The following is a 14,727-nucleotide window of genomic DNA, read 5'->3' as shown; positions in this document are numbered from 1 at the left end:
CAATCATGACATTTCTGATGTCGGGTGGGGGTTGTCAGGAAGATATTCTGGCGGTGGACGTCGCCGCAATTTACGACTTTTAAATATCGGGGGTGTGTTAGGAAGCTTGAAAAGACATGGGAATGTCTTGTTGAATGTATCTTGCATTTATGATGAGTGACAGTTCTGGGGACTTGGTTGTCAGTGTCGTCAGAGTTATCTTTTTTATTATGGATAGGGATGGACCCGGCAAATCGCGAGTGTCTGGCAAGTTAAGCTGCCTGGGTATGCTATCAGTAGAGTAGCCGGATATGTATACCAGGGAAGTCGAATCGTCATCCTTCTCCACCCGGTTGTGAAGTATCCGGAGAAGGTGGAACGTCGATCAGATATAATGGCGGCTGTGAGTCATCCGGATGGAATGGGCGATGACTCCCGTCCGGGTGGAATTAGCTATGCCATGGGTTCGGAGGGGAGTTGTCCGCGTGGCCAAAAGAGGAGAGAGCCACGTGACACTTTTTAGTGGGGATCCCATAGATCCTTTTTCCCTGTTTTACACTCGGAACGTGCGCTATTTTTGTTGTTGCTTTGTTTGTGTTTGCTTTGTGGTTTGTTGTTGGCTTGCTTTGGGCAAGTTGCTTGCAACTGAGTGTTGAGGAGGGGGGTTTTGTCTGTGTTTTGACTGTTGGTATTTCTTTCATGCAGATTCTATTTTCAGCCCTAGGCTAAAAAATGTCTACAACCAAGGAAGTTACTTCACCTGGTTCGCCCGGCGATGCTCATGCCGAAAAAGTTGTGGATAAGCTGAGTGTGAAGGAGTTCCGCAAACCGTTCTTCATCCCAAATAGCGTGCTCGTGGAATTTTTGGATGGAGAAGCCGTACTAACTGATAAGTCGGAGGACCATGTTATGGTGTTCACCAAGGAGCAGTTTAATGCTGGGCTCCGGTTCCCCCTGCCGTCTCTATTTAAGGAATTCCTTCACTTTACTCAGATTCCACCAGCCTACATCAACCCCAACATGGTCCGGGTGCTGATGGGATGTAGCATTTTGCGTATTCTTTTCAACCTAGACCTCTCGCTACTGGAGGTTCTTTTCGTCTACTCCCTTAAGAAGGGAAAAAACGACATTTTTAGCATGGTTGCCCATCTGCCCTCCCTTCAACTGGTGACTGAGCTGCCGAATTCGACGAATGGAGGAGCAAAGGGACATGTGCTTGTCCGGGGTGCCTGGGCGGGGCTACTAGAGCATCCAAAGAGGCCATTTTCCCTCAACCATACGTTGGTGCTTCCGGGTAAGGCAGCTGCGGGGTTGTCTTGCATTCGTCCTATTGTTCTTCTTGTTGGGATTTATCATATGGCTTAATGTCTTTGGTTGCTGGTAATGTAGGTTCGGACAAGAGGGGTAGCGTAGTCGAGTGGGTAGAAAAAGCGTCATTCGCTCGACTGAACAAGTTATTTGAGATTGCTACCACTGAGAGGCATCATGAGACGCTGCTGACTGCGCGAAACCTACTGGCCGTTGTCCGGGAGCCCCAAGCATACATTATCAATATTCTCCCCAGGAAGCTGTCAAAGAAGGTAGTTCCTGGGGAGCATTATGTTTTGAAAGACCTTCCATTCTATGCGGAGGTGCTGAAGGCAGACACCCGAAAACGCAAAACCCGTCTCAATAAGCGGGAGAAGAAAAGACAAGAAGGGCTCCTGCAGAAGGCTCCGGGTAGCAAACGGTCCGCGTCCTCTCCACCTGCTGATGCTCCAGCGAAAAAGAAGAGAAAACTGGTTCTGAATAAGGGAAAGGAAATAAAGGTCCCAACTCCTCCGAAGGAGTTTGTACCACCCCCTATAGCTTATGAAAAGGAAGTAACAATAAGAGAGTCAGAAAACCCCCTTCCGCCTTCTATTTCAAGCGGCTCCGGACATCTTGCGGGTCTAAACCTTTCTGGGCCTTCAATGTCAGCGGCTGGGCGCCTGGCTCTTGTGGCTGAGGAAGCAACTTCGATAAATCAGTCCGGTTCTCCCCATCCGGATGCGGCTGCAACATTGCCCCCCTCGGTACTCCCAACGGAAGAAACGGGGGCAGAAAATCAGGCTTTGCCTCCTTGCGAGCCAAGCGCTCGTGCCGTTGCACCGATGGAGGGACTAGCCACAAGGAGGTCACGTCCGGCGTGTGACTTGAAGTCTGGCCTCATTAGGCGGTTTCAGGATCGGTTCTTGGAAACCATCGAAGTCAGCTGCTCGTCCGTCCAGGAGGGTCACCCAAAGGGCAGTGAGACGGAGATGGCAGAAGAGAACCCAGCCACCCCAATGCTGGTCCCGGATGAGGGTTCACCCGGAGCAACCCAGCCGGCCGAGAAAGATGGGGCCTTGGACCCGGAGGAGGAGTCACTCTCAAATGCCTCTTTAGGGGGAATTCTTGTTGATGATGCAGCTTGCATCTCCGCTAGCCCTTTCAGCTATGCGGAGATGGAAGAGAAGTTGAAACAGATTCCATCCGGCTCAAATGTTGCTGCGCCCTCAGCCCAGATGTTCGAAGAGGTGGAAATGGTATAGTCTACCTGTTTTGATTTTTCTCACCATACTGATGTGTTCGTTGCATGGTTTGTAACTTTGCTTTTCTTGTTTGTGTGTTTTTCGTGCAGCTGATGAGTGGCATTCACGGCATGGCTCGACAACGTGATCTTTTTTCTGACTTGCTGCGAACTGCTGATTATACAAAGGCCTTCGTCTCCCAGCGCAAAAATGACGAAGAGAAGCTGCGCTTGAGATTGGAGCAGGCCGAAGCCAGTTTATCCGCCGCTCGAGAGGACAACGAGGCTCTCCGGGAAGAGCTTGCTGAGGCAAAGAGTCGGGAGGAATCTATGGACGCCCGGCTGCTTGAGGCAGAAGATGAGATGGATCATCTAAGGGGGGAAGTGAGGCAACTCCAGACGAAGGTATCCATTGAGAAAAAGCAGAGAGAAGATCTGCAGTTGCACTTATCAGCGCAAAAAGAAGAGCTGGAGGCTGAGTTTGCTACAGAAAGGGGGGAACTTGAAGCGGACTACCAAAAGCAAGTAGATGAAATGTACTTCTTCGGCTATCGCTGTTGTATGAAGAAACATGGATCAAGCGGGATGTCCCTTCCCCCGGGTGAAGAGGAGAAGCTGCGCGGCAAGCCTGCTCAATGAGAGTATTTCTTTTTGTCATACTTTTTGTTTTTTCTCTCTGTATTTCGCAGTCCAGAGGACTTTCTGTACACAGCTTCACAAGTATTAATAAAACATATTTGCCCAATTTGTACTTGTCTCTCTCTTTCATTGATAATACTGCTTTAAATTGGACACATTCCATGGTTTGAGTAATGGAGTTCCATCTAGTGTTTGCAGATGATATGCTCCACTTTCACTTGCCTTAGATACTATATAGGGGCCTTCCCAGTTGGCTTGAAATTTTCCAGCTCCTATTTCAGCAGTGTTTTCAAAAATTTTTCTAAGGACCAGCATACCATTTTTGAAGCTTCTAGGCTTTTTTACTTTGCGATTGTAATGAGCTGATGCCCTTTGTTGATAGTCTGCCATCCGGATGGATGCAATTTCTCTTATTTCTTCTACTCAGTCCAAGTTTCTTCCTAACTCTTCATTTTCATCATCCTGCCGTCCTGCCTCGGTCCGGATAGTGGGTAGCCCTATTTCAGTAGGAATGATTACGTCCATACCATATGCGAGGGCGAAGGGAGTGTTTCCTGTTGGACGTCCGGGTGTGGTTCGATAAGCCCATAGGACACCGGGTAGCTCCTCCACCCATTTTCCTTTGGCTTGCTTGAGCCTTTTCTTCAAGGTAGTGACTAGAGTCTTGTTTGTGGCCTCTGCTTGCCCATTACTTTGAGGATAACGCGGTGTGGAGTATGAATTCCGAATGTTCAGTTCCGAACAGAAATTCAGGAATGCGATGCTATCAAACTGTGGACCGTTGTCGGCTATAATGGTTTGGGGGATTCCGAAGCGACAAATGATGTTTTTCCATATGAATCTGGTGACATCTTTGTCTTTGATGCTAGCATATGCTTCGGCTTCTACCCATTTACTGAAGTAATCCGTGGCGACGAGCAGGAATTTCTTCTGGGCGGGTGCGGCTGGGAGAAGTCCTACTATGTCCATGCCCCACTGCGCGAAGGGCCAAGGTCCTGAAATTAGTTTCAATTCCCCTGATGGCATATGTGGAATGGGAGCATGCCTTTGACATTTGTCACACTTTTTGACATAGGCTGCTGCGTCCTTCTTCATTGTGGGCCAGTAATATCCTTGCGAATGGGCCCTATACGCCAGAGATTGCCCTCCAGAATGATTTCCACATACTCCCTCGTGCAATTCAGTTAACACATACAGGGCCTCTGAATGGTTTAGGCACCAAAGGTAGGAGCCTGTGAAATACCGTTTATATAAGTGCCCCCCAACCAGGGTGAAACGGGCGGCTTGTACCCGGACCTTGTGTGCTTGTTTGGGGTCTTCGGACAGAGTGCCTGTCCGGAGGTACCCTATAATGTCGTTTACCCATTCTTGGCTGTCTGCTTGATTTACCTCAATGGTGTTACAAGTGGGGACTTCCGTGACGGAAGGGTTGGCTTGCAAATATATAGGTAACAATATAGCTTCTTTGACAGGGAGGGAGGCAGCTATGCCTGCCAAGGCGTCAGCGCGCCCATTTTCAGTTCGCCTAATTTTTTCGATTGTCCACTCGGGGAATTACTGTAAGGTGTCCCTTACTTTAGTTAGATATCGCGCCATGCGCGCATCCTTAGCTTCGTATTCCTTCTGGACGTGTCTTACCACGAGTTGGGAATCATTATAGATCTAGAGCTTGTAGACGGATAGAGCCAGGGCGAGGTCCAATCCGGATAAAATGACCTCATATTCTGCTTCATTGTTAGAGGCGGGGAATCCCAGTCGGATGGCTTGCTCCAGATGCTCTCCGGTTGGGGATTGCAACAGGAGCCCTACTCCGGATCCGGACGACCGGGAGGCTCCATCAACCCGCAAAGTCCACCATTCTTTTTCACTTGGTTCCTTGTGTTGGATGGGCCTTCGGGAGTATTCCAGCACGAAGTCAGCCATCACTTGGCCTTTCATGGATAATCTGGGTTGGAATTCGATTCCAAATTCGCTCAATTCTATGGCCCATTGAAGCATTTTTTCGGTTAAATCTGGCTTGTGTAGAATGTTGCGAAGGGGTTGGTCAGTTAACACGACCACCGGGTGGGCTTGGAAGTAGAGGCGGAGTTTCTGGGCGGCACTTCGAAGAGCTAAGGTCGTTAGTTCCATTTTTGAATATCTGGTTTCTACGTCCGCTAATGCTCTGCTAACGTAGTAGATAGGCTTCTGTTCCTTTGGTGATGGGCAGCGAAATAGAACAGCGCTAATTGCCCATTCTGACACAGCCAGATACATGTACAATCTTTCTTCAGGGAGGGGGCTGCTCAGGATGGGTAGTTGCGTGAGGCAGTGTTTAATTTTTTTCAAAAGTGTTTTGACAACTGTCTGTCCATCCGCTTGCTCTGGCCTTTCGTATTGCTAGGAAGAAAGGTCGCAGTTCATCAGTGAAGCGGGCTATAAAACGCCCTAGGGCAACAAGTTTGCTTGTGACGCGCTGCAATTCCTTCTTGTTTCTTGGGGGGTGATGTTTCCATAACTGCCTTGACTTGATCTGGGCTAACCTCTATCCCCCTTTGACTGACCAGAAATCCCAGGAATTTTCCAGCACTTACGCCAAAGGCGCATTTAGAATGATTCAACTTCATGTCATATTTTCTCAAGAGGTGAAAAACTTCTTGCAAGTGGAGAACATGCTCCTCTCGGGTTTTGCTCTTAACCACGATATCATCAATATATACCTCTACTTTGCGGCCTATTAGAGGTTTGAATATCTTTGTCATCAGTCTCTGATAAGTGGCGTCAGCATTTTTTAGGCCAAATGGCATGACTTTGTAACAATAAAGTCCATGTGGCGTTATGAAGGCTGTCTTCTCTTGATCATCCGGGGCCATAGGGATTTGGTGGTATCCGGAGAAAGCGTCCAGGAAGGAGAGCATCCCTTACCCAGCAGTGGAATCCACAATTTGATCTATTCGTGGCAAAGGGAAACTATCTTTTGGACATGCTTTATTGAGGTTGAAGTAGTCGACGCACACCCTCCATTTGCCTTCTTTTTTGGGTACCACTACTACATTTGCCAACCAGTCCGGATATTCCACTTCTTTGATGAATCCGGCTTCCAACAACTTGTCAATCTCATTCCGGATGATTTTTTGTCTGTCCGAGTGAAAACGTCTAACCCTCTGCCGAATGGGTTTTGCTGTTGGTAAGACGTTAAGTTTATGAGAGACGATGGAGGGGTGAATTCTCTTCATATCAGAATGCGCCCATGCGAAAACGTCATGGTTTTGTCGAAGGGCGTCTTGGATGTTCTGGGTTTCTTCAGGCGTTAAGAGCGAACTGATATGAGTAAGGTGAGCATCCTCTTTCGAAATTTGGATTGTTTGCAAGGGATTTGCTACCGGGGGATCTCTGTTCGCCAGACACAGTGACTGCTATTGGTCAAGTGCATGAGTAGACTCAAGGAGGGGTTCATTCTCCTAAGTGGTCCCTGCTTCTCTTGCTATCTGGTAGCATTGGCGAGCGGCTAACTGGCTGCCGTACAGGTTGATTTGCCCATCCTCGGTAAGAAAGCTTACCATCTGATGATACGTGGAGGGGATGGCTTTCATGCAGTGCAGTCATGTGCGTCCCAAGATAACGTTGAAGGGTGATAAATCTTGTACCACCGAAAACTGAACGTTGAGAGTGACTGGGCCAGCTTGAACTGGCAGCATAATGTCTCCTAAGGAAATAGTTGAATCCGGACAAGATCCTTCCAGGGTTTTCGAGACCAACTAAATTGTGTCCCATGTGGCTTATGACCGATGCTTGCACTAGATCGGCTGAGCTACCTGGGTCAATTAAGATGCGTCTTATGTCAAACTTGCCCATTCCTAAGGATAAAATGAGGGCATCACGGTGCGGCCACAATATCCGAGTGGGGTCTACTGGTGGGAAAATTATTGTTCCGTCTATGGGGCGAGGCCCCCCCCCCCCCCCAGTTATCCCAGGCCGGATGGAGTTGACACGCTCACGCACCATTGCCTCCAGCAATAATTTCTGTCTTTTTCGTTTGGAGTTGAACTCCTCATCCAATGGGCCTCCGTTAATGTAGTTTATGACGGCTTTGGGTGCGGCTGGAGCCACGGGGGTTCCAGAGTTGTGATTCCGGGGGGCGTCTCTATCTCCGGTATCTGAGCGGAGGCATTGCCTCAAATGTCCTGCCTTTATAAGCCTTTCCACCAAATACTGGAGGCTTCTGCATGTCTCCGTTGTGTGGCCATGCTCCTTGTGGTAGGCGCATTTTTTGTTATGATCCCTTCTGGATGGGTCCGATCCAAGGGGTCTAGGCCACCTGAAATCGGACATGCCTTGGATCATAGGGAGAAGTTTCTCATAAGTTATGGAAAGAGGTGTGAGGGTTGGCATTTCCGGGCGACTTGGACCTTCCTGCCTTCGATCGGATGGCCTTGGCCTGTCCAGAAGTTTGGCACTTCTTTCTGTACTACCCTTGGACAGCTGTCCGGCAACCAAGACTTGCTGGGTAGCTGCCCGCACGTCATCTTCGAGCATTGAGTATTTGTTCGCACGTAGAAACAAGTCGTCCATCGTCGCAGGAGGCTTCTTAGCGAGTGACTCAAAAAATGTCGTGCCTGGACAAATACTTCGCTTGAAGATCTGTAGGACAGCGTCCATGCTGCAAGCCTCCACTTGGAGGACAGCCTAGCCAAATCGCTTCATGAATTCCCTCAAGGATTCATTATCCTTCATTTTTATGTTTTGCAAGGTGCTGATATTCTGCTTATGTCGAGCGGAGCATAAGTATTGTCCTACGAAGGCTTCCGATAGGTCTCTGAAATTATCAACAGAGTTAGGAGGTAGGCGATGGAACCATGAGAGAGCCTGCCCTTGTAGGCTGGTGAGGAATACTTTGCACAGCAGCTGGTCGTTGCCAATATCGAGAGTCATGAGCTGTCGATAATGCATGATATGGTCGAAGGGGTCGCTGGACCCATCGTATATGGAGAATTTTGGTACGAGGAATCCCCTTGGGGGCTCGTAATGAATGATATGAGAGCAGAAAGGCGTGGAAAGCATGTCATCCAGCCTTTTGCTGATAGAGCCAATGGGTGGCTCGTTTAGGGGATTTCTCCCAGTTTGTCGTACCGCCTGGTACGGGGGAACATTTTGCACCATAAGGGTGACCAAGGGGTCACGGTACGGGAGAACGTTCTGTGGTATGGGGGTGACCGTAGGATCACGGTGCACTCCCCATGTGGTGGCTATCGGCGGCCTGGGCCTGCCAGGCTCCTAGGGACCCAGTCTCGCACGCATCACGCCCGACAACTGGGATCTTCTGTCACGTTGTCTCTTAGATGAGAAACGAGTAGAGTTCGAGCTTTCCTCACGAGGAGCTCGAGGCATGGGTGTGTGTGGCTCATGTGGCCTAGCGTTGCGCGTTTCAGGGATTACTCCCGCTGTTCCGAGGTATATCGACTCTGGGTAAGGCCTTGAATTGGCTACTTGGCCTCTTGAATGCTGACGACGAGGAGGTCCCGTCGATGATGCCTGAATACGTAATATTGCGTTTTCCTCTCTTAATCTTGTCGTCTCTTGGATGAGAGCTTGCAGTTGTCGCTCGCTTGCTAACTGTCTCATTTCAATAGTTTCGCGCCATTCAAAATTATCTTCTTCTCCTCTAGCAGATGAATGGCTTCTGGAAGGCGTGGCCATCTTTGCTGGTGACTGAATCAGAGAAAAAGTTCCCACAGACGGCGCCAATGTTGAGGCCTCACGTCCCTGGTGATCCACGTAGTTGCCAAGTGGATGAACGCACGATCTCAACCAATATAGGTTCTTGACTCAATCGTTCCTGCAAAAGGCGTCCGGACAGGGTGTCCGGACACACCCTCCGATGGTTTTGTCAGCCATGGAAAGAGAGATAAATCAGTCGGCTTTTTACTAGGTATTGAAAGCTTACCTTCCTCTTTGTGCGAAGGTTTATATATATAGTACCAGAAGTTCTCTCTCCTCATTTAATGATGGAAGGCTTTTTGGTTTACCATGATGCCACTAGGTGGTGGTAGGGACATCCTCACCCTACGGGTGGCTGTCAGAGATCTTGGGAGGCGCCGTGACTGTCAGAGATCGTGGGAAGTGACTTACCGTCACTTCTGTCTTTTCACTCTGCAGGCGTCGGAATGTGGACTGTGACAGGATGTCAGAATGACTTAGTAAGGCATGCTTACTTTGGTCAATGATCCGGACAAACATACCCGGATAGGATATGACGGTCGTCCGGATGAGATATGGCGGTGGTCCGGATGTGATGTTTTGCGAGTGCCGTGTGCTTCTCTCTCAGGGAGTCCGGATAGGAGAAGCGCGCCACATGTCCTCTTGGGAGAATCCGGATGGAACTGATCCGGATGGAACTGTGTGCCACGTGTCGTCAGGGGGAGGGATCCCTACAAAACCCACCATTAACATGATTCTCTTCATCCCAAATTCGGTTTATTAAAGGTGGGGGCAGGTGGCCAAAAAAGTTCACCTTATTGTCATTCAAGAAAAGAAAGTAAGGATAAGTGGAAACAAAAGCATTAAATATGGAATTAAAAAATTAAATTAAATTAAAAATAATATAATGATATTTAAAAAATGTAAATGAAGCAATGTCATACTTATTGGAACAAAATTAGAAGTCCATACTCTTGTTTGTTAATTTGTACTTTTATAATTTTAAAAAATAAAATAAAAGATAAAGGTATAAAAATTTATTTGATTTTAAAACTTCTTAAAAAATTTGTAAAATAAAAAATTAATACTTGTAACTCGTCTATGTCCTATCCATAAATCGTTGAAATTAGTAAAATATCTTTTAAAAATTGATGATTTTTTTTTTTAAATAAAAAACATTAATTAGAACTATCTGGGATATTTATGAAAAGTAAAAATACAATTTGAATATTTGCGTATCGTGTTATTTGCAGGTGGTTCAATATAATGATCAAATATGAAAAATGAGCTTCACACCCCAGGAAATACTATGATATCTATTTTATTTCTATCTTTAACAATGCTCCATTTAGTTGTATGTGTTACATCCTAAGATCCACTTTAATGTCATAATAGTTATTTTATACCTCAAACTAAAATAATTGTTTAAACTAAAAACTAGTCACTTTTTTTTATTAAGTATTCAAACAATAAGTATACCCTTTCACTACAAGCCTAGCCTTGTATTTGTCCACTTCTCGATTTTCATTAAATTTAGTTTTATAAATTCATTTCACTCCAACCTTCTTTCCTCCCTCAGGTAACTTCGTCAATTCCTAAGTGCCATTTTTGTTAATTGCTTCCCGTTCCAAATCCATGGCTCTCCACAATTTTTCACTCTTCACGACATTTTCAAAGTTAATAGGATCAAGGATGAAAATATCGGTAATCACGGATATATCGGTACTTCGATTTTACGGATATATCGGAGATATATCGGCGGATATTTTGGAAAAAAATATCGGTAAGCTTAAAATTATTAAAAACTCATGAAAATGTAAGGAAAACCTCATAATAATATAATTAAAAGTATAATAAACATTTTAAAGTTATTTTATTGAAAATTTTGATATATGTATAGCATGATTTATTATATTTGATAATAATATCATATGCATCGACAAAAATATGAATTTTATAAGTGTACATTTATTATTAAATTACATTTAATATTATGATATTTGATTATAATATGTCTAATTTTAAAATATATATTAATATTAAAACATGATCCATTTTATTCAATTGTATTAAACAATATAAAATAAATTATGATATATATATAATTTTTTAATATTTAATTAATTATTAATAATATTAAAAACATTATGAAGAAAATTATTTAATTTTTATATTTTTGATAATTAATTAAAAAATGTGTATTTAATTATAAAATAATTATAATTAATTTGCTCTTTAAAATATTTTTTTAATATTTTCTTTATATAATGAGTTTAAGTATATATAAGTTTGGTGCACATTATATAATAAGAGCAAATTAGCCTGGATGGCAAGTGGAGTGAACTATAAACCAAAAGGTTTAGGGTTCAAATCCCCTCCGAAGATTTCAAGTAGGATTAGTAGTTGCCGACATGGAATGAAATAATAAATAAAAGAAGAAAATGATAAAATAAAGAAAAAGGAGATTGGAGCATGGCCGATTGAAGACCACCTGTGTGTCTATATATCTATATGTGGAACTTTCTTTACTATGCATATTCTCTTTCTACTAGTAATGACTGTGTAATGACTGTGTACATGTATATTCAAGCGGACCAAAATCTGATGACTTCTTCAGTTGGCATGAACTCGCTCTCCGGTCCAAAAATCCAAGGCTTAAAGTAATCTCCCCCGAAAGAGTGATGGACTGTCACATCATCACTCGGAAGAGAAGTCCATCATCACTCGGAAGAGAAGTGGACCAAGGATTGGCGATTTCTTGTGAGGCTGAAACCAGTGTAGGAATCGAGCTTGAGCTTGCATTTGGATCGATATTGTGGTTGAGATGAAAGAGTTGTGTGGTATGTGGCTGATCCCTGGTACTTCTCCCAAGCTGCTTCTTCTTCAAATGGTTGTGCCAACGGTTCTTCACATCATTATCGGTTCTCCCAGCTAAATGAGCCGCAATACTAGACCAGCTGCAACACAACACAAAAACTCCTCAAACTGATCAATCATATCATATGATAATGGTTCACATCATTATCGGTTCTCCCAGCTAAATGAGCCGCAATACTAGACCAGCTGCAACACAACACAAAAACTCCTCAAACTGATCAATCATATCATATGATAATGGAAAAGTATGAGGATGATTCTCATTACCTATTCCCATAGAGCGACTGGAAGCAGACGATGGAATCGTCTTCCTCTTGGGAGAAATTCTCTATCTTGACATCAGGATCCAGGTGGTACTTCCACCTCTCCCTGCAACTTTTGCCACTTCTGTCCAGTTCTGTCAGCTTTGCGATATCTGGCCAAGGTAGATCCATATTTGTTGTTTTACATTCAAAGAGGACCCAGTCTTCTACTTCGGTCCATCGTGGTCTCTCCTGCATTGGTCTTGCCATGGAATTTCCTGGAAACATGGAAGTAATTAAACCCAATAATTTTTTCATGAAAAATACTACTATAAGAATAAATACAGTGACTGAATAAAAACCAGGGAAGCGCCATTGAAAAGCAAGCTGTCAAGAGGAGATTCAGACCTTCAAGAAACAGAGAGTGATTAAGTGATATCCAATGCTTGGCTGAGCTTGCTTCATATATATAGAGGTTAGTTTTGTGAGGGAAATTTATAAAAAAAGAGTGCCCGTCGGTTCATGAACCTTTTGAGAACAGGTAAACCGAAGCCATTCTCAGGTAGAGCAAAGTCATGAGTTATATTTAATCAGCAACGGATTTTTCTCAAACTGACTCCAACCCTGCATGCAGGCTGCAAACATTTCAAATAAAATATTTGGCGGGCAGCAAGAGGGACTTCTTAACTGAAGATGGGTAACAAATCCAACGGACACAATGTAATCGAAGGTCGTGATTGGATTTACAAAGACTGGAAAATCATTAACAAGATTTTTAATTAGCTCAAGGATGTTTTTGACTGTTGCGCAGTCACTTGTGAATAGCTCAAGGATGTTTTTGACTGTTGCGCAGTCACTTGTGACTTATCTGAAGGGATAACGTTTCTTGGGAAAACCACTGTGGAAATATTCCACGTTTACAACTTCACATTTGTACCTTGATTTTCCTGGTCAAGTTTTTCCTTACTACGCTTTTGCATTTTCCTATTTTAACTATTAGTCCTATGCTCTCAAAAGTCCTCCTCTTCAAGTGAGTTTTGATCTATTTTTCTTTTGTGGTTGATCCTTGTTTGGCAATTATTCTATAAAGCAATCTCAATTGTCAAAGACTTCGATGAAAAAACAATTTTTTTTCAAAACTTATTCGAAAAGTAAGTTGTTTTTTTACGATAAATTTTAGTTTTTATTGTATTTTATTTTTGAGTATTTTGAGTTATAATAAAATAATTTCTAAAATATAAGTTAAGAAAATTGTTTTTAATATTTGAGTGCCAAATAAAATTCAAGAATTTCGAAAACAATTTCATTACTGATATTAATATAACGTGTTTTATCAAGTTTAACAGATTGAATCGGATGATAAATACACTGCAAAGCAACAAATATATTAGGACTTATGTAGCCTTAGAAAGATCGATATACATAGATGAGAATACTAGAGAGAGTATGAGTATTTTACCGGTGTCCTTTGTATCGTTACCTGCTACACAGAAGTCCTGAAGAGGACTGGGATCAGAGGCAGAGGCAACAGAAAATGCCGTAGCCAAGAGTACAATGTATGCAAGATTGAATCCCAGTCCTCTTCAGGACTTCTGTGTAGCTGTTAACGATACAAAGGATACCATAATGAGAACAAAAATGTAAATAGGGAAGACAAGAAATGCAAAATGGATCATTGAAAATCAACCACTTAATTCTTTAGCTATTTTCCCTTGGATGTTGAAGGGCTGGTCCCATCAGCTAGCATGAGAACGAATCAAAAGAGGTTTTAATTCTTTGACTATTTTACCCTTTTTTATTTAAAACAAATACCAAAAAAAAAAAAAAAAAGACAAAAACAAAAACAATCCTTAAAAACAGTGGCTCCACGGTTTTATTCTTTGATGCATGATATTCTTTGATGCATTCCAAATTTCAAAGCAAGAAGCCGAATCATGAAACCTTCTATCTATTGAGACCTTTAATAATAAATAATGTAGGCCATACCAAAAGTCAAGCAACCCCCACCGGCTGGCTATCGCATGTTAAAGACAATTAACCAAGAGATATTATAGAATCTCATTTTTGATTACTTTATATAAAATGTGTGGAAAAAAAGGTTTTGGATTACATTTTCGAATCGGTTGTTCCACTAATGAATTCTACCCCAAATCATTAGTGAAATTACAAAAAATTGGGAACTAGCACAAATAGCTTAGTCTTATTCTTTTTCACCCAAAAGAAAAAAAATGGATGAAATAAAATTAAAAAAAAAAAAAGAAAAGTTTTGTTCCTTTTTTTTTTTTTTTTTTGTACAAACGTGTTCTTTTAACATTTTCATTGAGAGAAAGATGTATATATATATGGGTAATTTTTGGACAATTTTAACTCTCACTAATTGTTCCCTCCATCTCTTTTTTTATCGATCAATCCTATTTGGACACTCTAACCCAACTCCAACAATATGTATTTTCATTATTTTTCATTTAGTATATTTATTTATACCTTATTCTCATTTAAAAAATCAAATTTGTATCATAATTTTTTTCCTTTATATAAAAAACAAACCAAAGGACCTTTTATGTGTTTATAAACATTCCTAAATAATGATTTGGCAAACATCAATTGATGTTTTGCCATCTCATCCCTCTTTAAGGAAATACTCTACATTTCTTCGAAACTTATCTTTTTACTTTGATTTTCTTGATCAAATTCACCATTATTAGTGTCCTTATTACCACAAAATCCTCTTCAAGTGGGCCGAATTTGACCTATTTGTAAAAAAGCATGAGACCAAATCCTAAA

General features: G+C 42.8%; 2 protein-coding genes across 2 annotated transcripts; both read right to left on the bottom strand.

The window, feature by feature from the left end:
* Window positions 1-6,580: 6,580 nt before the first annotated feature.
* LOC117933890 lies at window positions 6,581-7,786 on the bottom strand. Its single transcript, XM_034855463.1, has one exon. The coding sequence runs from the start codon at window positions 7,784-7,786 to the stop codon at window positions 6,581-6,583; it is 1,206 nt and encodes a 401-aa protein (XP_034711354.1).
* A 3,727-nt stretch (window positions 7,787-11,513) lies between these two features.
* Window positions 11,514-12,135, bottom strand: LOC117933889 (transcription factor MYB10-like). The gene is made up of 2 exons (XM_034855461.1): window positions 11,969-12,135; window positions 11,514-11,781 (listed from the first exon to the last, which is right to left on the bottom strand). Exons 1-2 carry the CDS (start codon window positions 12,133-12,135, stop codon window positions 11,514-11,516), a joined length of 435 nt encoding a protein of 144 aa, XP_034711352.1.
* Between the last annotated feature and the right edge of the window lie 2,592 nt (window positions 12,136-14,727).

The sequence above is a fragment of the Vitis riparia genome, chromosome 16 (genome assembly GCF_004353265.1).
Source record: "Vitis riparia cultivar Riparia Gloire de Montpellier isolate 1030 chromosome 16, EGFV_Vit.rip_1.0, whole genome shotgun sequence".
Lineage (NCBI taxonomy): Eukaryota > Viridiplantae > Streptophyta > Magnoliopsida > Vitales > Vitaceae > Vitis > Vitis riparia.
Note: the sequence above shows the minus strand (reverse complement) of the source record. Positions and strands in the feature narration are given on the sequence as shown.

What these genes read in the sequence shown, in the direction of transcription:
- LOC117933889 (XM_034855461.1), bottom strand. Translation starts at nt 12,135, where the DNA reads ATGGATCTACCTTGGCCAGATATCGCAAAGCTGACAGAACTGGACAGA. An exon ending in CAGTCGCTCTATGGGAATAG is followed by an intron (nt 11,782 to 11,968) that starts GTAATGAGAATC and finishes GTTGTGTTGCAG; the next exon opens with CTGGTCTAGTATTGCGGCTC.
- LOC117933890 (XM_034855463.1), bottom strand. Translation starts at nt 7,786, where the DNA reads ATGGACGCTGTCCTACAGATCTTCAAGCGAAGTATTTGTCCAGGCACG.